This window comes from Hylobates moloch, unplaced genomic scaffold (genome assembly GCF_009828535.3).
Source record: "Hylobates moloch isolate HMO894 unplaced genomic scaffold, HMol_V3 SCAFFOLD_21, whole genome shotgun sequence".
NCBI classification, from domain to species: Eukaryota; Metazoa; Chordata; class Mammalia; order Primates; family Hylobatidae; genus Hylobates; species Hylobates moloch.
The window spans coordinates 32644741-32671126 of record NW_026652296.1 but is presented as its reverse complement, the minus strand read 5'-3'; the positions used below and the strand labels follow the sequence as shown (position 1 = coordinate 32671126).

At 51.1% G+C, this 26386-nt stretch overlaps 1 protein-coding gene across 8 annotated transcripts; it reads left to right on the top strand.

Annotated features, from left to right (window-relative positions):
* Nucleotides 1-14934: 14934 nt before the first annotated feature.
* LZTS3 (leucine zipper tumor suppressor family member 3) lies at nt 14935-26240 on the top strand. 8 transcript variants are annotated; one of them, XM_058432852.1, is made up of 5 exons: nt 14935-15116; nt 20912-21074; nt 21683-22159; nt 22497-23297; nt 23702-26240. In XM_058432852.1, exons 2-5 carry the CDS (start codon nt 21003-21005, stop codon nt 24398-24400), a joined length of 2049 nt encoding a protein of 682 aa, XP_058288835.1. In that variant the 5' UTR covers nt 14935-15116; nt 20912-21002; the 3' UTR covers nt 24401-26240. The 8 variants fall into 8 exon arrangements, with proteins under 8 accessions (XP_058288835.1, XP_031998329.1, XP_031998327.2 ...); XM_032142438.2 differs by having other exon boundaries at nt 14936-15116; nt 22497-23360; XM_032142437.2 differs by lacking the exon at nt 14935-15116 and adding an exon at nt 15316-15401 and having other exon boundaries at nt 22497-23360.
* Nucleotides 26241-26386: the final 146 nt, after the last annotated feature.

The window sequence follows — 26386 nt, the reverse complement described above, 5'->3', positions numbered from 1 at the left end:
CTTCCTCATATCCTGGAAGCACCCAGATATTCTTCATGACCCATGGGCTTAGTGTGGAGGAAAAAAACCTATGATCCTTTGAGCATTATTTAGTGCTCAGTTAATACATTTATTAAATGAATAGTTTATTAAAAGTAAACATTTTTCTAAATATAAACTATCACAACTAAAAAATGAAAAAAGAGAAATATGAAAATAAAATGAAATTTAATGCTTTTTTTTTTTTTTTTTGAGGCAGGGTCTCACTCTTTCGCCCAGGTTGTAGTGATCTCGGCTCACTGCAACCTCTGCCACCCAGGTTCAAGCGATTCTCCTGCCTCAGCCTCCCGAGTAGCTGGGATTACAGGAGCGCGCCACCACTCCCAGCTAATTTTTGTATTTTTAGTAGAGACGGGGTTTCACTTTGTTGGCCAGGCTGGTCTCGAACTCCTGGCCTCAGGCGATCTGCCTGCCTCAGCCTCCCAAAGTGCTGGGATTACAGGCGTGAGCCACCGCGCCCGGCCGTAGACCAGACATAGTATTATAATGATTACATTACTGATCTGTACATGTGACACTAAAACTGATTATAAACACTTCACTAGCTCTACTTTTTTTTTTCTTGAGTTGGAGTCTCACTCTGTCACCTAGGCAGAAGTGCACCGGCGCAATCTTGGCTCACTGCAACCTCCACCTCCCACGTTCAAATGATTCTCCTGCCTCATCCTCCGAGTAGCTGGGATTAGAGGCATGCGCCACCACACCTGGCTAATTTTTGTATTTTTACCAGAGACAGGGTTTCACCATATTGGGCGGGCTGGTCTCAAACTCCTGACTTCAAGTGATCCCCCTGCCTCAGCCTCCCAAAGTGCTGGATTACAGGCATGAGCCACTGTGCCCAGCCTTGCTAGCTCTAATTAAATTTTATTTATTTATTTATTTAGAGAGGGAGTCTTGCTCTGTCGCCCAGGCAGGAGTGCAGTGGCGCCATCTCAGCTCACTGAAACCTCCACTTCCCGGGTTCAAGTGATTCTCCTGCCTCAGCCTCCTAAATAGCTGGAATTACTGGTGCCCGCCATCACGCCTGGCTAATTTTTTGTATTTTTAGTAGAGAATGGTTGCCAGGTTTTGCCATGGTTGCCAGGCTGGTCTCAAACTCCTGACCTCAGGTGATCCGCCCGCCTTGGCCTCCCAAAGTGCTGGGATTATAAGTGTGAGCCCCTACACCTGGCCTTTAATTTTTATTTTTGTCTGAGGGTAGTTTTCACTTACTCTGGAGCACCAGGGTTACTGTGTTAGCTGAGGACATAGATATGACTGATGGATAATGATTCAGAACCAAGGACTCAAGACTTCATTGTAATTCTTTTTAATTTTTATTTATTTATTTTATTTTTATTTTTTTGAGACGGAGTCTCGCTCTGTCACCCAGGCTGGAGTGCAATGGCGTGATCTTGGCTCACTGCAACCTCCGCCTCCTGGGTTCAGGCGATTCTCCTGCCTCAGCCTCCCAAGTAGCTGGGATTACATGTGCCTGCCACCATGCCCCTGCTAATTTTTTGTATTTTTAGTAGAGATGGGGGTTCACTATGTTGGCCAGGCTTGTCTTGAACTCCTGACCTCAAGATCCACCCGCCTCGGCCTCCTAAAGTGCTGGGATTACAGCCATGAGCCACCACGCCCAGCCAACTTCATTGGAATTCTACCTCTTTTACTTGTTGGGTAGTCCCTTTTTCTTTTCTTTTTTTATTAGTATTGTTATTTTTTTTGAGACAGAGTCTCACTCTGTCACCCTAGCTGGAGCGCAGTGGCACGATCTCAGCTCACTGCAACCTCCGCCTCCAGGGTTCAAGCAATTCTGCTTCAGCCTCCCGAGTAGCTGGGACTACAGGCGCATGCCACCACGCCCGGTTAATTTTTGTATTTTTAGTAAGAGACGGGGTTTCACCATGTTGGCCTCCCAAAGTGCTGGGACTACAGGCATGAGCCACCGTGCCCAGCTTGGTGGTCCCTTTTTCATAGTTAGATTTTGGAACCCTTGACTCTTGGCTCCAACCAATCAGATACATTTTGATTTTTGTAACTCTCAAGCAGTGCTTGTCCTGGGTGCCTTATCTTCACAGCCCAGCCCAACACAGGTCTATTTTGATACCACTTGTGCCCTAGAGTCCGGTAACTTCTCTTTCTTGTGCATCTTCAAGGCTTGTTATTGACAAGTTCTACATTGGAGTTATATTACACAGTTTTTCAAAAAATAGTTATTTACAAGATTAACCATGAGCTGAAAATTACTGAAAAGCTGGGAATGGGTACTTGGAGGTTGTACTCATTTTCTTTCTTCTTTCTTTTTTGTTTCTGGTTTTGTTTTTCTTTGTTTTTTTGAGACAGAGTCTTGCTCTGTCGCCCAGGCTGGAGTGCAGTGGCGCGATCTCGGCTCACTGCAAGCTCCGCCTCCCGAGTTCATGCCATTCTCCTGCCTCAGTCTCCCGTGTAGCTGGGACTACAGGCGCTTGGCTAATTTTTTGTATTTTTAGTAGAGACGGGGTTTCACTGTGTTAGCCAGGATGGTCTCAATCTCCTGACCTCGTGATCCACCCACCTTGGCCTCCCAAACTGCTGGGATTACAGGCATGAGCCACCACGCCTGGCCTTGTTTTTGTTTTTAGGATAAGATCTAGCTCTGTTGCCCAGGCTGGAGTACAGTGGCACGATGTCAGTTCACTGCACCTTTGCCTCCCGGGCTCAAGCCATCCTCTCACCTCAGCCTCCTGAGTAGCTGGGACTTACAGGTGTGCACCACCATGCCCGGCTAATTTTTTAATTTTTTGTAGAGATGGGGTTTTGCCATGTTGCCTAGGCTGGTCTCGAACTCATGAGCTCAAGCAATCCACCTATCTTGGCCTCCCAAAGTGCTGGGATTACAGGCGTGAGCCACTGCACCCAGCCATCTATTTTCATACATGTTTAAACTTCTCTATAACAAAACATAAAGAGCCTTAGATGGCCGTGTGTATCCTTGGCTCATGCTAAACCTCGAGAAAAGGGGCTAAAATAGCTGGGTTATGTGAAGCCACCGGTAATATGGTGGCAGTTCAGTGATTCCCCCAGGTTACCACAGTGATACTGATACTGGATGCATGTTGGATTTTTGTTTTTTGAGACAGAGTCTCACTCTTGCCCAGGCTGGAGTACAGTGGTGTGATCATGGCTCACTGCTGCCTCAAACTCCTGGGCTCAAGCAATCCTCCCACCTCAGCCTCTCTAGTAGCTAGGACTACAGGAGCACTCCACCATGCCCAGCTAATATATATACATATATATTTTTTTCTTTTTCTGGTAGAGACAGGATCTCACTATGTTGCTCATGGTGGTCTTGAACTCCTGGGCTAGTAGTGATCCTCCTACCTCGGCCTCCCAAAGTACTGAGATTATAGCTGTGTACCACTGTACCCAGCCTGTATTGAATCTTTGTAACAGAAAAGCATTTAAACACATCTGAAATATGTTGTAAAAAAATAAAGTAATTTATGGGGAGCTTACTGAGTACAAGGCATGATTTTGAACACCCTAGGGAAGTACAGTGAGCAAAACATGGCCCCAGCCACAAGTAGGGGTTAGTGCAGTGGTATTTTTTTTTTCTTTGAGACGGAGTCTCGCTCCGTCGCCCAGGCTGGAGTGCAGTGGAGCAATCTCAGCTCACTGAAAGCTCCGCCTCCCGGGTTCACGCCATTCTCCTGCCTCAGCCTCCGAGTAGCTGGGACCACAGGCATCCGCCACCACGCCTGGCTAATATTTTTGTATTTTTAGTAGAGATGGGGTTTCACCGTGTTAGCCAGGATGGTCTTGATCTCCTGACCTCGTGATCCACCCGCCTTGGCCTCCCAAAGTGCTGGGATTACAGGCTTGAGCCACTGCGCCCGGCCAGTGCAGTGGTATTAATCTGACAGACCAATCAATCATGAGCTAGCAAGTGCACAGCCAGATGCTGGAGTGTATGAAAGGGACCAGTGGATAATAGGAGAGGCCTTCCAGGCTAGAGAGAGGACAGGTGCAGAGATCTAGAGTGGAGAATAAGGCCTGTGGTTCCCTGAGGGGAGCATGGAGTGTTGGGTGGAGGAAAGGCTAGGGCAAATGAGAGACAAAGCTGGAAAAGGAGGCTGGGACCTGGCTGGGAAGGTCTGAGCCCAGAGATCTGAGCTATGTTTGGTAAGTCTGGGTGGGGAAGAGGTGGGAATGTTTATTTACTTAGTGTTTTGAATCTGTTAACTCATTTCTTAAGCCTTTATATCACTTTATCCCACAAATTGTCATTACACCATCAACTTCTCCCTCCACAAGCCACTGGACTATTTGAGAATATCCCTCAAGTCTTCATGCGTGCATGCCTCAGCCCCAAGATTAGAGACAGCTATTCCACTAAGGCTGTGTTTTCAGACTCTTTTAACGGTATCTCTTAGTAAGAAATCCATTTTCCTACGTGTGCATGTATGCATATAGATCCATGAAGCAGGCGTTTCACAGTACAATCCTTTTGGTTTGATGCATGTTGATACTTGCCTTTCTATTGTTTTATTGCCAATGGTGACTAAATTGATTTTACAACTCACTAACAGATCTTGACCTACAGTTTGAAAAACAGTACTGAAGAGTCTTGTTTCCTTTATTGAGAACAGGGCAAAGATGAGTATCTGGGTAGAGTTGTGCATTGTACATAACCTTTGATAGTCATATAGTTGTACCAAAAACAATTTCTGTAGTGACATTGAAAAACATTTTGACTTGATTTATCCTGACAGCATACATAATTTTTGGCTGGCTAATACGTTATCCGATTGTTAATTACAGCAAAATGGATAAGTGAACCTTATAAGAAAACCTACCAAATACCAATACTGTAACACTAAACTTATTTAAATATAACCTTTTGCGTATAGCTTGGTAGATTTACTCTGACTGGTTTTTAGTCATTTTAACTTTCTATTTTACATTTACTATTTACATTTCTACCATATGACACAAAAACACATCTATAATATAATAAAACTAAAACTCTTAATGTTCTAACTGTTCAGAAGTGAGTAACTGAGACAATTCCTCAATTGCTGTAAGAGATTTTCCTTTAGCTGTTTCTCAGCAAGGTCAGTCAAGTCACCTTGTTGAGCTAAACTCCACAGTTCCCTGTGTTCACATAATAGTGTAGTTGTGTGGACATGTGCTTGCTGTCTAGTTGGGCAGTTGTCTTTTTTTTTTTTTTTGAGATGGACTTTCGCTCTGTCACCCAGGCTGGACAATGGTGCTATCTCGGCTCACTGCAACCTCCACCTCCCGGGTTCAAGCAATTCTCCTGCCTCAGCATCCCGAGTAGCTGGGATTACAGGCATCTGCCATCATGCCTGGCTAATTTTTGTGGGGTTTTTTTTTTTTTTTTTGAGACAGAGTCTCGCTCTTGTTGCACAGGCTGGAGTGCAATGGCATGATCTCAGCTCACTGCAACCTTCACCTCCCAGAGTCAAGTGATTCTCCTGCCTCAGCCTCCCAAGTAGCTGGGATTACAGGCGTGTACCACTATGCCTGGCTAATTTTTTTGTATTTTCAATAGAGACATAGTTTCACCATGTTGGTCATGCTGGTCTTGAACTCCTGACCTCAAATGATCCTCCCGTCTCAGCCTCCGAAAGTGCTGGGATTACAGGTGTGAGCCACCATGCCTGGCCAATTTTTGTATTTTTGTAGAGAGATAGTTTCAGCATGTTGGCCAGGCTGGTCTTGAACTCCTGACCTCAGATGATCCACCTGCCTCAGGCAAGGTGGCTCATGCCTATAATCCCAGCACTTTGGGAGGCCGAGGGAGGTGGATCACTTGAGCCCCAGAGTTTAAGATCAGCCTGGGCAACATGGTGAAACCCCATCTATACCAAAAAAAAGACAGAAATTAGCCAGGCGTGGTGGTGTGCACCTGTCGTCCCAGCTACAGGAAGCTGAGGTGGGAGGATCGCTTGAGCCTGGGAGGTGGAGGTTGCAGTGAGCCGTGATCGCACCACTGTACTCCAGCCTGGGCAACAGAGTGAGACCCCCATCTAACCAAAAAAAAAAAAAGGACCTACATGTTTCACATGTACATGTATGACGCAGAGGCACTCACTTGAAGTGGTGACTTGTGTTCCTTTTCGCTTTGTATTTAAATATCTTTTTTTTTTTGAGACGGAGTCTCGCTCTGTCGCCCAGGCTGGAGCACAGTGGCGCGATCTTGGCTCACTGCAAGCTCCACCTCCCGGGTTCACGCCATTCTCCTGCCTCAGCCTCTCCGAGTAGCTGGGACTACAGGCGCCCGCCACTACGCCCGGCTAATTTTTTTGTATTTTTAGTAGAGACGGGGTTTCACCATGGTCTCGATCTCCTGACCTCGTGATCCGCCCGCCTCGGCCTCCCAAAGTGCTGGGATTACAAGCGTGAGCCACCGCGCCCGGCCGTATTTAAATATCTTGAAATGAGGCTTACAGGGTACAGGTACAGATGAGTCCCTTAGTATCATATAAACAATGCGTCAATTATATAAAAACAGAATCAGATGTTACAGGGGGACCCTGTGGAACATACGAAAAACAAACCATTTTCTATCTTAGGTAAAATGTGCAATTAGTAAAAAATAGTATTAAGAAAGAGAACATAGTTTTTAATTTTTTGTATATTTTTCCTTTAACTTTTATATTTATTTATTTTTTTTTTTTTTTCATTTTTTGAGACAGAGTCTCACTGTGTCTCTCAGGCTGGAGTGCAATGGTGCGATCTCGGCTTACTGCAACCTCTGCCTCCTGGGTTCAAGTGATTCTCCTGCCTCAGCCTCCCGAGTAGCTGAGATTACAGGCGCCTGCCACCACGCCTGGCTAATTTTTGTATTTTTTTTTAGTACAGACGGGGTTTCACCATGTTGGCCAGCCTGGTCTCAAACTCCTGGCCTCAGGTGATCCGCCGGCCTCAGCCTCCCAAAGTGCTGGGATTATAGGCATGAGCCACAATGCTCAGCCTTAAATTTTATTTTTCATGGACCGTGTGTGTTTGTGTGTGTTGTGTGTGTGTGTGTAAACATCAGATCGGCTGGGCACAGTGGCTCATGCCTGTAATCCCAGCACTTTGGGAGGCCGAGGTGGGCGGATCACCTGAGGTCAGGAGTTCGAGACCAGCCTGGCCAACATGGTGAAACCCCATCTCTACAAAAATACAAAAGTTAGCCGGGCATGATGGTAGGTGCCTGTAATCCCAGCCACTTGGGAGGCTGAGGTGGGAGAATCACTTGAACCCGAGAGGCGGAGGTTGCAGTGAGCCAAGATCGTGCCACTGCACTTCAGCCTGGGCGACAGGGCGACACTCTGTCGCAAAAAAACAAACCAAAAAACACACATCAGCTTATCAAATGGTAATAAAAGACCCCAGCATTCTTGGATTATAATCATTTCAGTTACTTTTATATTGGTTTAGATAACCCCCAAGACCTTTACTGGTACTTCCCAGGAATTTTTGACCCAATTCCAGAAGTTTTCATTTCCTCATAAAGTAAGCATAGCTATAAAAGGCTTTAGTACAAACATTCGAACTTTAGCATGAATTAAAGTGCCTTGTCTGCCCCCTAATTTGCTGTTCAGAGGTAACTGCAAGCAGTCATCTCAGAGAGGTAAACCCAGATCTCCTTCTGGACAACTTGGTGGGTAGGACCCCAAAGGATTGCAATAGTCTTTCCTAATTTGATAGGTTTTGATCTGCATCTCTTCAGTATCAACGAGGATATAGATGTTTTCAACTGCTTATTGGCTATCTGGATTCATAGTGATACATATATAGATATATAAAAAATTTATCTATCTATCTATCATCATCATCATCTATCTATCTATTTTTTTGAGACAGAGTCTTGCTTTGTCACCCAGGCTGGAGTGGAGTGGCATCTTGGCTCACTACAACCTCCGCCTCCTGGGTTCAAGTGGTTCTCCTGCCTCAGCCTCCCAAGTAGCTGGGATTACAGGCACGTGCCACCACGCCTGGCTAATTTTTGTATTTTTAGTAGAGATGGGGTTTTGCCATGTGGGCCAGCCTGGTCTCGAACTTCTGACTTCAGGTGATCCACCTGCCTCGGCCTCCCAAAGTGCTGGGATTATAGGCGTGAGCCACCATACCCGGCCCTAAGTGATATATTTCTTTTACCTATTTATCTGTAGACCTAGGGTTTTTGTGATTTCATTCATCATTCAACTAAGGAATGTTGTGTCTATTATGTATTTGTATTCATTTTCTAGTGCTGCTGTAACAAATGACCGAATCTTAGTGGCAAAAAACTACACAAACTTATGTTTCTGTAGCATAGAAGTCCAATGTGGGTCTTCTGTGCTAAAATCAAGGAAGGACTGTGTTCCCTTTCTGGAGGTTCTTTTCCAGCTAGAGGCCACTCACATTTCTTGGCTCAGGGCCCCCTTCTTCCATCTGCAAAGCCAGTTATGTTGCATCTCTCTGATCATTCTTTCCTAGTCACATCTCCATCTCACTCTTTCTGCCGTCCTCTTTCACTTTTAAGAACGCTTGTGGTGACACTGGGCCTACCTAGATAATCCAGGCTAATCTTCCTATTTTAAGGTCAGCTGAACAAAACCTTAATTCTACCTACAACCTTAATTTCGCTTGGCCATGTAACAACATATTCATAGGTTCTGGGGATTAGGATTTGGACATTTTGGGTGGGGGGCATTATTCTGCTTAGTCTAGAGTATTAAGAGATGTGATTTTTTAAATTTATATTTTAAATATATTTTTAAAGACAGTCAAAAAGGAAAATAAGTTTATTTGGAAGAATAAACAGGTAAGCTCTGAAAATGTAGAAATAGCAAAGTATTAAGATATTAAATATTTGCCCAGCTGTGGTGGCTCACATCTGTTATCTCAGCACTTTGGGTGGCAGAGGCAGGAGGACTGCTTGAGGTCAGGAATTCATGACCAGCCTGGGCAACTTAGCAAGACCCCTTCTCTACAAAAAATGTTTTAAAAGGAAGCTGGGCACGCCTGTAGTCCTGCCTCCTCAGGAGACTGAGGCAGGCAGGAGGATCACTTGAGTCTAGGAATTCAAGGCTGCAGTGAGCTGATTGTGCCAAAGTGCAAAAACGTTAGTGCCTAGACCCCTTTCTTCTGCCATATGACCTATGATCCCACCATCTCAAGGTAGCCCATGTTTAATCTTGCATGTATCTTTCCTGAATTTTCTATGTATGTACATATATATTCTTTGAAAAAGAATAGAGGGGCTGGGCACGGTGGCTCACACCTTTAATCCCAGCACTTTGGGAGGCCAAGGTGGGCAGATCACCTGAGATCAGGAGTTCGAGACCATCCTGGCCAACATGGTGAAACCCCGTTTCTACTAAAAATTTCTAATAAAAATTAGCTGGGCATGGTAGCAGGCACCTATAATCCCAGCTACTTGGGAAGTTAAGGAAGGAAAATTGCTTGAACCTGGGAGGCGGAGGTTGCAGTGAGCCAAGATCATGCCACTGCATTCCAGTCTTGGTGACAGAGTAAGACTCCATCTCAAAAAAAGAAAAAAAAAGAGTAGAGGGACTCTGCTTTGGGGGCTGCTCAATAAATAAAAAATAATAATAGAAAAATTAGAGTACGATAGGTTGATAGGTATACATATGATATGCCACAGCTTTTTTCACTTACTGTAGTCATCTTTCTGTGTCAACACATAGGCATCCATGTCCTTCTTTTAAATATTAATAGCTGTCTATTGTTACATTGCATTGGATGCCTTGTAATTCATTTAATCAATCTTCTATTAATAGATTGATGTATTTAGGAGGTTTTTTTTGTTTGTTTGTTTTACTTTTACAATCAGTACATTAGTGACTGTCTTCAGACATACGTCATATTATTTGTAATGGTATCTCTTCCCAAGAAATGAGATTGCTGGGTCCAATGATATACACATTTCACATTTTTATATACTACCAAATTGTCCTCCCAAAAGGTTGTAGCAATTTATACCCTCAAAAATGCTATGTGAGGCTAGGTGCAGTGGCTCACACCTGTAATCTCAGCACTTTGGGAGTGCTGAGCTCTCGGGTGGATCGCTTGAGCTCAGGAGTTTGAGACCAGCCTGGAAAACATGGCAAAAGCTTGTCTCTACAAAAAATACAAAAATTAGCTGGACATGCTAGTAAATGCCTGTAGTCCCAGCTACTCGGGAGGCTGAGGCAGTAGAATCGCTTGAACCCGGGAGACGGCGGTTGCAGTGAGACAAGATCGTGCCACTGCACTCCAGCCCGGACAACAAGAGTGAGACTCCCTCTCAAAAATAAATAAATAAATAAATAAAAATAAAAAAAAAAAAAGAATTATTGACTTGACTTCTGGTAAAATCAAGAGGGCCTCAAATGGTCTAGCTGTAAGGCCCTCCTGCTGTATTCTGTGGGTAAGGTCCCCTAGCCAATCCTTTCATCAAATGAACCAGGAGCAGTTCCTGCTTATCTCTTAGTAGTAGGCTTCAGTTCCCTGCCAGTCTGTAGAATTATTCAAACAAGCCAGTTACCTCCCATGCAGGAACCAGGGAGCACCTCACTGTCTTATCACTACAAAGCCTGCCCTCCACAAGCCCTGGTTGTTCACTCCACTCCTGAGTGCACCCCGTGTGGCCCTGCGTGGCTTGTGGTGTCCTTTCCCATTGAGTATGTTGTAACTAATAAACTGCGGTAAATCTCACCTGTCCAGTGTCAGGTGTTGTGTTTGGCCACTGCCATCACATGAGACTGGGAACCCCTCCCTCAGCTATGGGGCAAAGAGGACGTGATTAAAACAAACATTTAAAAGACTAATGATATCCCATGCTGGTGAGGCTGTAGGGAAACAGGAACTCACATAGCTTTTTTTTTTCTGAGATGGCAACTCACTCTGTAGCCCAGGCCGCACTGTGCAGTGGCATGATGACTGTTCACTGCAGTGACGACCTCCCGAGTTCAGGTGATCCTCCCGCTTCAGCCTCCTGAGTTGCTGGGATTACAGGCACTTGCCACCCCGCCCAGCTAATTTTTGTATTTTTAGTAGAGACGAGGCTTCACCATGTTGGCCAGGCTGGTCTCAAACTCCTGACTTCAGGTGATCTGCCCACCTCAGCCTCCCAAAGTGCTGGGATTAAGGCGTGAGCCACCATGCCTGGCTGGTAATACATAATTCTTAATTTCAACTGTTCCTGGTTAATTAGGAGGGTTCTTTTTGGGTATTCATTTTTGACTAATTTTTTTGGCATCTATTATGATAATTGTTTTTTTTCTTATTTGACAAACTCATGGCTTATTAATTTCATATAGAATAATCTACAGTTTTATTTTCTTGAATTGTATGTAGGATTTTCCACCCCTGGAACTGATGAACTGATGAGTATGGTTTTCAGTTTTTCTTTCTTCCTGTGCTATTATTAGGAATTGGTATAAGGGGAATTGTGGCTTCATAAAATGGAAGAGACAGCATTCTATCTTTTCTGGGTTCTGATACAGATTAGTAGGGTGAAAATTATCTATTCAGTGAGTTTGAGAGATTTCTTCCATTAAACTATCTGAGGCCAGAGCCTTTTTTAAATTTTATTTATTTATTTTTGAGACAAGGTCTTGCTCTGTTGCCCAGACTAGAGTGCAGTAGCATGATCACGGCCCACTTGCAGCCTGAACCTCCCAGGCCCAAGCTATCATCCAACCTCAGCCTCCTGAGTAGCTGAGACCACAGGTGTGCACCACTGTGCCTAGCTAATTTTTTAATTTTTTTTTTTTTTTTTTTTTTTTTTTTGAGACAGGGACTCACTCTGTCACCCAGGCTGGAGTGCAACGGCGCAATCTCAGCTCACTGCAACCTCCACCTCCTGGGTTCAAGCGATTCTCTCGCCTCAGCTTCCTGAGTAGCTGGGACTACAGGCATTCACCACCACAACTCGCTAATTTTTGTATTTTTTGGTATAGATGGGGTTTCACTAATGTTGGCCAGGCTGGTCTCAAACTCCTGACTTCAGGTGATCCACCCGCCTTGGCCTCTCAAAGTGCTGGGATTATAGGTGTAAGCCACCGTGCCCAGCCCAATTTTTAAATTTTTTTGTAGAGACAGGGTCTCCCTATGTTGTCCAGGCTGGTTTTGAACTCCTGGGCTCAAGCCATCCTCCTGCCTCGGCCTCCTAAAGTGTTGAGATGATAGGAGTGAGCAACCATGCCGGCCACCAGAACCTTTTTTGGACATATTTCTTGGATGATGTTTTTAACATCTTTGTTATTCTTGTAATTTTATTTCCCAGAAAATGATCCATTTTATCAAGGTTTTCAGGGCCAGGCACGGTGGCTCAGGCCTGTAATCCCAGCACTTTGGAAGGTGGAGGTGGGTGGATCACTTGAGGCCAGGAATTCGAGACCAGCCTGGCCAACATGGCGAAACCCTGTCTCTACTAAAAATACAAAAAATTAGCTGGGTGTAGTGGTGCACGCCTGTAATCCCAGCTACTGAGACTGAGGCACAAGAAGCACTTAAACCCGGAAGGCGGAGGTTGCAGGGAGCCAAGATCATGCCACTGCACTCCAGCCTGGGTGACAGAGCAAGACTATCTCAAAAAAAAAAAAAAAACAACTTGTGTGATAATCAGCAAGTGACAAATCATCTTAAGCAACAACAAAACAAAACAAAAAAAAGTATTGATTGGTTCACTCAACCGATGAACCCAGATACCAACAGTCTAATCTCAGCGATTTGGGAGGCCGAGGTGGGTGGATCTCAAGGTCAGGAGTTCGAGACCAGCCTGACCAACATAGTGAAACCCCATCTCTACTAAAAATACAAAAATTAGCCCGGCGTGGTGGCATTTGCCTGTAATCCCAGCTACTCAGGAGGCTGAGGCAGGAGAATTGCTTGAACCCAGGAGGCGAACATTGCAGTGGGCTGAAATTGTGCCATTGCATTCCAGAGGGAAACTCCGTTTCAGAAAAAAAAAAGAAAAAAAAGTCCATAGTTGCTCTGAAAGAAAGGAAGGGGATTGCATTAGTTATTCATGCAACAGTTTACACACTATCTCAGAGTTTGTGTAAATTTTAAGTGAGACTCTGTCTCAAAAAAAAAGTTTTCATATGCATTGGACCAGAGTCAGATATAGATAGTATTCTCTTATTTTCCTGCCGTTCTTTTAAAGATGCAAAACCACATTACTCTGTGAAATAGGAATGGAGACTATAAAGAGAGATTAAGTTGAGATCAAGACAGAGGTAGAATGGAAATTGGCTGAAAGAAAAAACAAGCAGAATCAAATGTCTTATTGGAGAAAATAAACAGTACTCTTGGCTCTGAAGAAAATTAAATCCATAATGGTGAAGAAAAACTTGATACAGTCTCCCAGGGTGCAGAGAAAACAAACAGATTTATTTGACATTGGTGATCCAATGTGATAATTTTAGAGGAGAGGAAAGAAAAAAACCCAAATCTTCACAGAATGGACAGGAAGAAAACTTTTCTAAGCTACAAAGAAGACTTCTTTTGTTTCTGGAAAATTAATAGATAAGGCCCATATTGATTTATACTGGCAAAATGTTTGACTTCTGAGAGTAAAGAACAACCCTTGCAAGCACCAAGCAAACTGCTGACCTTAAACAGACAAACCCAGCTTTGCATTTTCAGTGCCAGAAGACAATGAAATAAAGACAACAGTTTTGAGGGGGAAAGCTTGAGACTCAAGAATCGTATAAACAGGAAATCACTATAAAGGCATTCTCACCTAAGGCAAAGGCTTAGGAAATACAACATTCCAGAGTCCTCCCTGAAATCACCAGTCATGTGAGAGATGGGTCCAAATGAGGAATAGAAAAATTAGAGCACAAAAAACCGGCAGTGACATTGAAACCAATTAAACAGAGTTGGCAAAAGCCAAAAACAAGAATTGAAAAAGAATGTTGTGGCTTAAAAAAAAAGTGTAAACAAAAGTTAGGTCTGTCGTCCTGATTAAGTGGACAAATATAAGTAGTGAGGGCGGCAGGTACGAGGCAGAAAAGCACACTAAATTTCTCATGACATAAAAGGGAATATAAAAACGAATTATTTGTCACTGACTTTACTAATTTGTGAAATGTAAACTATTTTCATTTGATAAATTTAAAGGCAGCCGCGAGAAGAATTAAAAATACTTTCTGCCTTGAAAATCACGATAGAAGATAAAAGCAAATGTGGGAAAATTCAGAAAACAGGAATAAATAAAAACTATAGAATACGAAGTCATAAGACCAAACACAACACATATAAACAGCAGAGACGTAATGCGTTAAATCCCAGGCAGAGCAGAGGCGCTGCAGCTCTTAGGACAGACCCCGGTGCCTCCAGGCTTTTGCTAGTGCTCAACTCTCGGCTAGGCTTGCCTCCCCACCCTATTCAAGGCTGAGGCCTCAATTCAAGGCCGACTCCCTCCTCCCGGCAGTTCTCCCCGGCCGCCCCAGGCTAAGTGAGCACTCCCCACAGTGAACGCTGCCCCCGCGGGCGAGGCCGGCGCTCTGGGTTCGGTACGAAGTCCCACCTCACTCCCTCTCACCCCGCGTTACAGCGTGTGGTCTAGAGCCACGCGTTACGCCAGGCGCGGGGCATGGGGTGAAAGCGTTCAATCCTGCTGGAGTGTAATGTGTATTTTTTCCCCGTCGCACCTTCCAGACGGCGATCCAGTGTGAGCAGCAAGTTTCAAATCGTCTCCGTTTGGTCACGAACGGAGTTTACTGCCCCTCGACGCCTCCTGCACGACAGCCCGGGGTCCTCGCGCCCGGGCGGGTCGTTTCTCGGCCGGGTGGATCCACCCGCGACGGCTCGTCCCGACCCCACCTAGCGGACTTGCAAGGTCTCAGGGCGTCCGCTGGGAGGCCGCGTCCCGAAGAGCTGGCGCGGGAGAGGAATGGGGCTCGGGGCTCGGAGTCGGGAGCCCATTCCCCCAAGCAAGAGGGGCTCCTCCTCCTCTTCCTAGACGTGGGATTCAGGGAGGGCGCGGTTCCATTGGATTTGTTGCAGAGGAACGACTGGGCCTGAGCCCAAGCCCAAGGGCCTGAAGGGTAACGAGCGATGAGCGGAGGGGCTCGTGGCGGACTTGCTGCGCCCTAGAGAGGGTGAGGCGGAGGGGTCCCATGTGCGGGCGGGGCGCAGCGACGAAGGGGTTAAGGCGCCTCACCCCGCCCCAGCCCGGGCATTGGCTGCCCCGGGGGGCGTGGCCGGAGGGCGGGCTCGCGTTTGCCGCAGCCGCTGGTGGGCGGGGCTCGGGCGGCGAGCAGGAGGGGCGCGGAGCCGAGCCGGGCCCGCGCCGCGCGCCCCGCCGGGCGTGCTTCGGGCTGCGCCAGCAAGCCGGGCCGGTGGCGCCCGTGTCGGAGACCCCGCGCGGGACCCTGAGGCAGCGAGTAAGTGAGGCAGGCCCATCGTGGCATCCCTCCCGGCTCCGACCTGCCGCGGTGCCTGCTGCACTGCGCGGCATATCAGACCTGACCCGGACTGGGTAGGGGGCGCGTCCCGCTGCTAGGGTCCCAAGGGGGAGGGGAGTGGAGAGGAGGCGGATGATGTCATGGATGCTTCGCCTGGCCTGGGGGGAGGTGGCGGCCAGAGGGGGTGCGGCTCGGATTATGTCACCTCTTCCCTCTGCGCCCCGCCCCCCGGGGCCACACGCATTGGTGGGGAGCCTGGGGAGGTGCGGGCGGGGTTTCCCCCATCGCAGGGACTCCCAGGTCCTGTGGCCTGTGGCTGGGGTCTCTATCAGTTGGCTCTGCGGGCCGTGGGCTGCTGGTGAATGGCGACCCCCCCCACCCCCAGCAGAAGCTCGTGTGTGCGCGCGTGTGTGTGCTCGGGGTGGAGGGGGCGCTCTCGGCCCCCTCAGTCCTGAAACACCGGCTTCATCAGAGCCAGTAGCTAGGTGATGGGCCCATTCCGCCGCCAGTGCTTAGGCCACCGAGGGAAGATGGATCTACCCTCATTCATCCCAACCAAGAAGTTCTGGATATCTCTGCACCCCAAAAGCCCTGCAGTGCCCCCAGATTCCTCTCCTCCCTCAGTCCTGCTTCTTGGAAACCCCTCCTGGTCTCCCTGCCTGGATTCACTGCCTCTTTGCATTGCCCATAACTAGCATTCCCACAGGCATTTGCCCTGCATTTCCTTGGTGCAGGGCCCAGAGACCCCCAGGACTCTGCCCTCTGTGCCCCTGGGAAACCTACAGGCCAGCCCTGGGGAGGCCTCAGAGTGAAATCTCCCTGGGGTGTCCTGAGCCAAGTGGTCCAAGACGCCCCCTCTGGGGGTGGAGATCAGGGATGCTGTCCTGAGACCAGCCTTTGGACTGGTCTAGAAGCATGTAGGATGGGCACAGAGAACTGGCAAGAGCTTGTGTGTGAAGTAGAGAGGGGCTCAGGTCAGGGGAGATAGAGGAGGGGCATCAGGAGAGTCCTTGGGGACCCTGCTGCAAGCTCTGCTCTGGTTCTGGGGACCAAGAGGAATACCAGGCATTTCACCCATAATACATTTACTTCTTAAAATGCCTGCAAGGTAGGTGTGAGAACCCGAGGTGAAATAACCTGCATGAGGTTGCACCCCTAATCAGTCGAGCTGGGATTTACACTTGGAGCTGATGCTGCCAGAACTCTGTCTACTGCACTTGGTCTTGCTCATGGAAGGATTTGGACAGAGCAGGGGAAAGATCAGCGTTGCCCTTTAGAAGGAGTCCCCTGGCAGCTGCCTGGGGGAGGGAGTGCAGGAGAAGAAAGTCCAGTGAGGAGCCCCCAGCAGGGGTGCTGGATGGAGAGGCTGACTAGAGATTTTTAGGAGATAGAATGGGCCCGGGTTGGGGCCTCTGAGACCCCAAGTGTTCCTAGCTTTGGAAGAGACACAGGTTGAGGGGTGAGTTGGAGGTACCTGTACGTGTAACTGTCAGGTAGAGTCCGTTTGGCCCCCTCATGACGCTAATACTGTGAATAATGCCCCAGGTACTGAGAGCTGAGGTGACAGAGATCGAGGCAGTCAGGCAACAGGCTGTCATCCCAGGGTGGTGCACTGATCCCAGGAGGCTGCCTTTGCAGACCATGCTCAGTTACCTGGACCAGTTCAGGACCCTGACCTTTCCTCTCGGTTCAGTTCCTGCTTATCAGGGAAACATCCCCTTCCTTGTCCTGTCGGTGTCCTGCTGGGATTTATTTATTTTTTTATTTTTTATTTTATTTTATTTTTTTTTTTTTTGAGAGCAGCCCAGGCTGCTGGAGTGCAGTGGCACACTATCATTGCAACCTTCACCTCCTGGGTTCAAGCGATTCTCATGCCTCAGCCTCCCGAGTAGTTGGGATTACAGACGCGCACCACCACGCCCGGCTATCTGCTGGGATTTTGTGGAAAGAAGCTGCAGCAGCCAAAGCTTGGAGAGACAAGGGGCAGGGCATGCTTGCAAGGGGTTAACCATGACAGGTTACAATTACGACAAGAAGCTCTTTAGGGAGTGAGGCTCCAGAGAGAGCTTCTGTGGGTTGATCGTCAAGCATTCCCCAGGTAGAGCAAGGAGAAAGGAGGCTCAGGATAATGGTCCTGGGACCTTGTTTCCATCCACGACTCGAGGCATCTGAGACTTGCTGGGGACTACACACACTCTAGAGAAACAGTAGGGCAGAGTGGCCTATGACCAGCCCCAACCTATGCTCAGGTTGTCCTTTCCCGGATCTCAGAGAAGGTGTACTACATGTTTGTATTGCCCCTTATAGTTTACAAAGCACCTTCCCAAACGTTATACCCTGTCACTCAAGGTCAACATGATCACTGTTGAGGTTTATTCCTGCCCAGATTCAGGTATCTGGTGCAGCCACCTTGCTATCCCCTTGCCTAGATCTTTCATCTCACTATTGGCACCTTCCCTCAGCATATTAACACCTAGGTTTCTACCATGGTTAATTTTAAAATTAAAAAAGCCCTTGAATCTCAAACCTCCTTAAATGATTGTCTTCTCTTTTAGCAGGAACTCTGCCATGTCTTTCTCTGCACTCCTCTACCCTTGTGGACTGCCTTTGTTTTGTACCACTTTTTTTGTTCCGTTTTGTTTGTTTGTTTGAGAGGGAGTCTTGCTCTGTCACCCATGCTGGAGTGCAGTGGTGCGATTTTGGCTCACTGCAACCTCCACCTCCTGGGTTCAAGCCATACTCCCGCCTCAGCCTCCCGAGTAGCTGGGATTACAGGCATGCACTACCACACCCAGCTAATTTTTTTGTATTTTTAGTAGAGACACGGTTTCGCCCTGTTGGTCAGGCTGGTCTTGAACTCCTGACCTTAGGGGATTCACCCGTCTTGGACCTGCCTAAGTGATTACAAGCGTAAGCCACCGCGCCGGCCTGTTTTTTTGTTTGTTTGTTTGTTTTGTTTTTTGTTTTTTTTTGACATAGTCTCGCTCTGTCTTCCAGGCTGGAGTGCAGTGGCATGAGCTCAGCTCACTGCAACTTCTGCCTCCCAGGTTCCAGTGATTCTCTCACCTCAGCCTCCTGAGTAGCGGGATTACAGGCGTGCACCACCACGCCTCGCTAATTTTTTGTATTTTTAGTAGAGACGGGTTTTCACCACGTTGGCCAGGCTGGTCTCGAACTCCTGACCTCAAGTGATTTGCCTGCCTTGGCCTCCCAAAGTGCTGGCATTACAGGTGTGAGCCACCGCATCTGGCACTTGTAGCACTTTTCTGAAATCATTCTGACATAGACATTGGTGATGTCTCGAAACCAGCTCCTAAATCCGCAGCACACTCTCCAACCCCAATGTTACCTGGCCCTGTTATTTTTAACACTGGAAACTATTCCCATTCTTGAATCCCCCCAATCTTGACCTTCAGGGCCACCTTCTCCTGGCCTTCTTCCTCCTCCCAGAGTGCCTTCCAGACTTCTGGGGCTTTGCTCCCTGGCTCAATGCTGGCCCCCACCCCCAGCACCCTTGAAAACTGATGATCTCAATCTCTCTCCATCTTGTGCTTTTTTTTTTTTTTTTTTTTTTAAAGAAAGAGTCTCGCTCTGTCACCCAGGCTGGAGTGCAGTGGTGCAATCACAGCTCACTGCAACCTCTGCCTCCCGGGTTCAAGGGGTTCTCATGCCTCAGCCTCCCAAGTAGCTGGGCTTACAGGAATGCATACCACACCCAGCTAATTTTTGTATTTTTAGTAGAGATGGGGTTCCATCAAGTTGGCCAAGATGGTCTTGAACTCTTGGCCTCAAGTAATCTGTCCACCTTGGCCTCCCAAAATGCTGGGATTACAGGCATGAGCCACCTTGCTTGGCCTCCATTTAGTGCTTGAGAGGTATCTTCCTCTGGTGTTTCCCAAAGCAACTATTTTCCGCAAGCAGTCTCCCCCTATCATGTTAACAGTGTCGCACCCACCCTGGTGCCCAGTCCAGAGTTCTCCCTTGTCCCCACCGCCTGACCTCATCTGTATGAAATTTTTCCAGTTCTTTCCCAAAGCCTGCCCAGGCCTTCCTACTGGTTCCAAGCCTCAGGACTTTCAGGCTTCATCCTCCCAGTCCCCAGCTGCTCCCCACATTGTACCCAGAGATGGCAAGGGAAGGGGCCATGCTTAAGGTAGGAGGTGGTTGCCGGGCTGAGGCATAGTGGGCTGGAGTATGCTGGGGAGTAGAGGCAGAGCAGGGACTAGAGTGAGGCCAGAGAGGGACCCAAGGCACAAAGGGAAGGAGGCTGTCACCCTCAGGGCTGTGTACTTGCTGTTTGCGCCCTTCATTTGTGCCCTATGTGCCTCTCTGTCCTCATCCTAGTCCTGCCCTTGCTTATGGGGACAGACGGGTCCACGGGAGGAGGGAGGTGAAGTGCTCTTCTCCACACCTGTGGGGACAGAGGCTGAGAATGGAATTCTACAAAGACAGTGGACAGGCTTGGTAGTGAACTTTCCAACAACCTAGAGCTCTCATTGCTGGTGTGGGGGCCAGAAGACTCCCGAAGGACAACAGTTTTATCAGGTTCCCTTGGTCTGGGCCAGGGACACGGCATTAGAACTGCGCATCTGGGTAGAAGATGGTCTATGGGGCCATAGGGTGCCACGTGGGCCCCTTAACTTGATAGGGAAGGAGGGCTCCCTGCCTCGTTTATGCAGGGTGTAGTGGGAAAAGGCCTGAAGGGTGCCCTCTCCCATTTCCCACACACTTATTTGAGGGTCTAACCCGAGGCAGACACTGCCTGGTGCTCCCGCCTGGCTGCATTATGCAGATCTCTGGGGCAGGTGTTCCCAGGTGCGAACTTGAGACAAAGGAACGAGGAAGCACGGCCTCCCTGAGCACAGGTAACCCGAGGCCTGGCTCCCCTGCGCTTGTGGGCCGGCCTTGGGGGAGGGGGACGCGCACCCACAGAAGGGCTCAGAGGGCTTCACGGTAAGCTGAGCAGGGTCAAGGTCCACAGGGAGCGGGAGAGGGTAGTAATCCAGGAAGTCTTCCTGGTGGCAGTGAATTCTTTGCGGGGTTTGGCAGGCGCAGGATCCTTGGGGGCGCTGCAGGGTGCGCGGCCCCTCCCCTCCCCTCCCTCCGCCCACCTGTGGGAAACGCAGGCCCTGAGGGAGGCTCAGTCAGCGCCAGCAGCTGGCGCCACTGCGTCCCCTGCCCCGGCCTCAGCCAGCCCCGGGACCTCTGCGGAGGACTGATCCCGGGAAGGGGGCCCTGCCTTCCCAGGGCCCCGGTGCGGCCGAGCTGGGAAGACCTTGGGGAGGGCAGGCCTGCCACCTACTGCAGCCGCGGCCCCCGTCCATCCGCGAGGGACAGGGTGTGCCCTTGGCGGCGCCCACCCGCGACCCAGATGTGCGTCGCCTACCCCCCCTCCCCAAGACCCCCGTTTCCTCAGGCGCTCGCCGCCTCGGAGCACCTGGCACGCGGCAGCCCCGCAAGGTAGGTCCTTCATTCCTCCCATTTCGCAGAGGAGAAAACTGCAGTCCGGGATGGCTCAGTCGGCCCCTCCAAAGTCGCGCAGCTGGTTCGGGCCGAGCCCCGACTGCGAGAGTGAGGCACATGGCCCCTGCAGACCGGGCCTCGGAGGGTCCCAGGCTTGAGGACCCGTCAGCCCCTCAACCCCTTGGAAAGGCAAGGAGAGAAGCCTGCGCTGGTAGTGAGCTTCCACTTCTGCCCTGACTGCAACACCTTAGGTTAGGGGGCTGGGAAGGACCCCCACCCTCAATTTTTGGATAGGGGTGTATTTCTCTCCCTCCCCTAACTTCTGAGGTTGGTTCCCTGTTGGGTTCAGGTACTGCTCTCCCCTTCCAACCCCATTTCCCCAGCCCATGAGGTTGGGATATTAGGGTCCCAGACCCAAGATAAAGAACCCCAAAATCCTGGGCTTGTAGTAAAGAATTGAGAGGGTCACTGAGCCTGGGACACTCTTGGCAGAGGTGGGGCTAAGGCAGAAGTTTAGGAATGGAATGCTGAGCTGAGCTGAGCTGAGCAACGCTGGGGGCTATGTGCATGGAGCCCTGGGGGTTGGGCTTTATCAGGTGGGCAACAGGCAGCCCCCATTCCCAAGTTCTCTCTTTTATCCCAGCCCTATTCCTTCACCTTGGATGCCTGGGAACTTTTTGTACCCATTGTAGGGAAGGGGACACTGAGGGGCAGAGTGGTGCTGGGTTGGCTTGGCTGGGGTGGTGGGAATAGGAGTAGGGTCTTACCTATCTCTGCCTTCCCACCTGTGCCCACAGTGCCCCCCTGGCTTAGTCATGGCGAAGCTGGAGACGCTGCCTGTGCGCGCTGACCCAGGGCGGGATCCTCTCCTGGCCTTTGCCCCACGGCCCTCCGAGCTGGGACCCCCGGACCCCCGCCTGGCCATGGGCAGTGTGGGCAGTGGGGTGGCCCATGCCCAGGAGTTTGCCATGAAGAGCGTGGGTACCCGCACAGGGGGTGGGGGCAGCCAGGGCAGTTTCCCTGGCCCCCGAGGCAGTGGCAGTGGGGCCAGCAGGGAGAGGCCGGGCCGCTACCCCTCAGAGGACAAGGGTCTCGCCAACTCCCTCTACCTCAATGGCGAGCTGCGGGGCAGTGACCACACCGATGTCTGTGGCAACGTGGTTGGCAGCAGCGGTGGCAGCAGCAGCAGTGGTGGCAGTGACAAAGCCCCACCACAGTATCGTGAGCCCAGCCACCCACCCAAGCTCCTGGCCACCTCTGGCAAGCTAGACCAGGTCAGTCTGCAGGGCCTGAGACCCTCACAGCCTTTTTCTGGGGGTGGGAGGCAACCCAGAAAGGAAGGCAAAGTGGGCCTTCTTGGATGTTGGGTTGTGGGGGCAGGATGGAGGCTGGGCTGGGGAGTCATGGACTGGGGACCTGGGGCCAAGTCTAGCGGGTGGATCAAGGACAGAGATCGGGGAGCCATGAGGTAGAACCCCAGATGGGGGACCTCAGGATGGAAATCCAGTAGGGGTGGGAGGTGGGGCTGGACAAGTCTTGGCCAGAGGGAAGAGCCTGGGCCAAGCCCAAGGCCTCATCCTGACCCCCAGCCCCTTCCTGCCTTTCCTGCAGTGCTCAGAACCACTAGTTCGGCCATCGGCCTTCAAGCCTGTCGTACCCAAGAATTTCCACTCCATGCAGAATTTGTGCCCCCCGCAGACCAATGGGACTCCTGAGGGACGGCAGGGCCCTGGTGGCCTCAAAGGCGGACTGGACAAGTCTCGGACCATGACTCCAGCGGGTGGGAGTGGGAGTGGCCTCTCAGACTCAGGCCGGAACTCCCTCACAAGCCTGCCCACCTACAGCTCCAGCTACAGCCAGCACCTGGCACCCCTCAGTGCCTCCACCAGCCACATTAACCGCATTGGCACTGCCAGCTATGGTAGTGGTAGTGGCGGCAGCAGCGGTGGGGGGTCAGGCTACCAGGACCTGGGGACCTCCGATAGTGGACGGGCCTCCAGCAAGAGTGGGTCGTCGTCATCTATGGGGCGGCCAGGCCACCTGGGCTCTGGGGAGGGCGGAGGTGGAGGCCTGCCTTTCGCGGCCTGCTCACCGCCCTCCCCCAGTGCACTCATCCAGGAGCTGGAGGAGCGGCTGTGGGAGAAGGAGCAGGAGGTGGCAGCTCTGCGGCGCAGCCTGGAGCAGAGCGAGGCGGCTGTGGCCCAGGTACTGGAGGAGCGGCAGAAAGCGTGGGAGCGGGAGCTGGCCGAGTTGCGGCAGGGCTGCAGCGGGAAGCTACAGCAGGTGGCCCGACGTGCCCAGCGCGCCCAGCAGGGCCTACAGCTGCAGGTGCTGCGGCTGCAGCAGGACAAGAAGCAGCTGCAGGAGGAGGCGGCCCGGCTGATGCGGCAGCGGGAAGAGCTGGAGGACAAGGTGGCCGCCTGCCAGAAGGAGCAGGCCGACTTCCTGCCCCGGATGGAGGAAACTAAGTGGGAGGTGCGGGCTGGGGATCTGGGCCTCCCCTCTGCCTCCCTTCGGTCCCTCTGGGAACCCCCAGAGCAGTTGCCCCTCACTATCATAACGGGGTGCGGGGGGTGGTGAAGGGAGCAGGGGGGACAAAAATCAATTGGGAGTGTCTGTGAGGACCGGAGGCCATCCCCTGGGTGAGACATGCCCATCTTGAGTCCAGGCAGGGAATCGGGTGCGTCGCTGCTGATGAGGGGCTGAGCCTGCAGCCCCGGGAAGCTTGGTGCCCCTGGCTCCAGATCTGGTAGCTGGGTTGGGGTGAGCAGAGCTCTGCCTTTACCCGGCTTCTCCTCTCACCTGTTCCTGCCCAGGTGTGCCAGAAGGCTGGCGAGATCTCCCTCCTGAAGCAGCAGCTGAAGGACTCGCAGGCGGATGTGTCGCAGAAGTTGAGTGAGATCGTGGGACTGCGCTCGCAGCTGCGGGAGGGCCGGGCCTCGCTGCGGGAGAAGGAGGAGCAGCTGCTCAGCCTGCGGGACTCCTTCAGCAGCAAGCAGGCCAGCCTGGAGCTGGGCGAAGGCGAGCTGCCTGCCGCCTGCCTCAAGCCGGCGCTGACCCCCGTGGACCCGGCCGAACCACAGGATGCTCTGGCCACCTGCGAGAGCGACGAGGCTAAGATGCGCCGTCAGGCCGGGGTGGCCGCTGCCGCCTCCTTGGTTTCCGTGGACGGGGAGGCGGAGGCTGGCGGGGAGAGCGGGACGCGGGCCCTGCGGCGGGAGGTGGGGCGGCTGCAGGCCGAGCTGGCGGCTGAGCGGCGGGCCCGGGAGCGCCAAGGTGCCAGCTTCGCCGAGGAGCGCCGCGTGTGGCTGGAGGAGAAGGAGAAGGTGATTGAGTACCAGAAGCAGCTGCAGCTGAGCTACGTGGAGATGTACCAGCGCAACCAGCAGCTAGAGCGCCGGCTGCGGGAGCGCGGGGCCGCAGGGGGTGCAAGCACGCCCACTCCCCAGCATGGCGAGGAGAAGAAGGCCTGGACCCCCTCCCGCCTCGAGCGCATTGAGTCCACAGAAATCTGATCGACCTGGGCACTCGGCATTTTGACACATGTCCTGTCAAAAGGCCAGAGTCCCCAGTGTCCCCTCCCCTCCATCTCTCTTCCCCATAGACCCCATATCCCCAGACCAAAGAGGTTCTCTAAGCAGCTGTGACCAGGTTCCTCCCTCCCCACCTGCCCTCCTAGCTCCAGCTCTGCCCCCGTGGCAGCCCACTTGGACCCTCCTAAAAGCAGGGAATAGGAGGAGGGCAGGGTGAGTGGGGGCAATCCTAGGTGGTGGGGGAGTCATGCTCCCTTTCTTGGCACCCCCTTGTTGGAGATGGAGGCAGCAGACCTGCAGTGCCATAAGGTGCCCCAGTCCTTCTGGGGGTCTGGGCTGCTACTGTTGGCCACCCTGTGTCTAGTGATGCTCTCTGTGCTCACCTCCTAGGCCATGGAGCCTGAGGGGGCCTGCACCAGGTTTGCTGAAACTGACAGAGCCTGGGCTCCAGACCGCTCTCCCTCCTACAGTGCTCTCCCTCCCTGGGAAGATTGGCAGGACAAGTGGGAGCAGATGGCCTGCCTTTGGTTGAGAGGGCTACCTGCCCAGCCCCTCCCCCCACAAGATCTCTTGGGCTCAGGCCTCAGAGCCTGGCCTGGTCATGAGTGTGTGTCCCTGTGTGTGTGTTGCGGGAGGGGAGGACTGGGGCTGGAAGTCCAGCACCCAGGGAAGATCTGTCCTCCTGTTCTTGGGAAGCGTTGCCTGATGGCTTCTCGGCTCTACCCTCACCCTTCTGGCCAAGATCCCGCAGGGCAACAGCCCCATCTGCTTGGCTGACCCCACACCCAGGGCCACTGTCCGGCTCTAACACAGCTATTAAGTGCTACCTGCCTCTCAGGCACTCTCCTCGCCCAGTTTCTGAGGTCAGACGAGTGTCTGCGATGTCTTCCCGCACTCTATTCCCCCAGCCTCTTTCTGCTTTCATGCTCAGCACATCATCTTCCTAGGCAGCCTCTTCCCCAAAGTCTCACCTTTTCTTCCAGTAGAAAATTCCGCTTGACCTTTGGTGCACTGCCCACTTCCCAGCTCCACTGGCCCAAGTCTGAGCCGGAGGCCCTTGTTTTGGGGGCGGGGGGAGAGTTGGATGTGATTGCCTTTGAAGAACAAGGCTGACCTGAGAGGTTCCTGGCGCCCTGAGGTGGCTCAGCATCTGCCCAGGGTAGGCCTGGAATGAGGGGTTAGGTCAGCCAACGTCAGCTACTTCTCTTGGGGCCCTCTCAGAGTCCATCTCCCCGAGACAGGAAGGGAAAAGCAAATTTCTAATTCACCAGCAATAAAAATTGGAGGAGGCTTGGCCCTCAGCCCTTGTATTTCTCTCTTTTTCACTCTCTCTTCCTCCCAACCCCCAAGACTGAGTTTTGGGGGGCAAGGTGGAGAGAGCTGGCAACTACTGTGAGCAAGTCCCCTAGCCCCTGACCAGCCTCCTCCCATGACTGGTGACTGTTTAATGAGCTGTGCATCCCCCACAAAAACATGAGTGCCCCTCTGTGTGGCCTCTAACCCTCTGCACAGCCCTTCTGGGTGGTCCTCACCAGGTCTCTGAGCTGGATGGGAGGCCATCCTGGCAACCACTGCCCATTCCATTCACCTCTCACTGCACCTGCCCTAGAACCTGGGCCTAGGCCACAGGGGCAGGGAGAAGAGAAGGCATTAGTAAGAAAAAGATAGAAAAAAATATGAACAGACTCAGCTTTGGGACGTCCAACCACAAAAGAAATTATATATACATATATATAAATATATATCTCTACCATATGTGATGGAAAGACTTTTTGTTTTCCTTTCCCAAAGAAATAAAATGGAAAAAGCCTCTTGAGTGGTATTCTTTGGCCTGCTTGTGTCTTTGCAGGTGTGGGAGGTGAGGCCCAGGTGGGGGATGGGGGCAAAGCTGGAGTAAACAGATTTCCCAGAGGACGCATGAGACTGGAGGTCCTCACTGGGCCGTGCTAGGAGGTTGGCCCAAAGCCC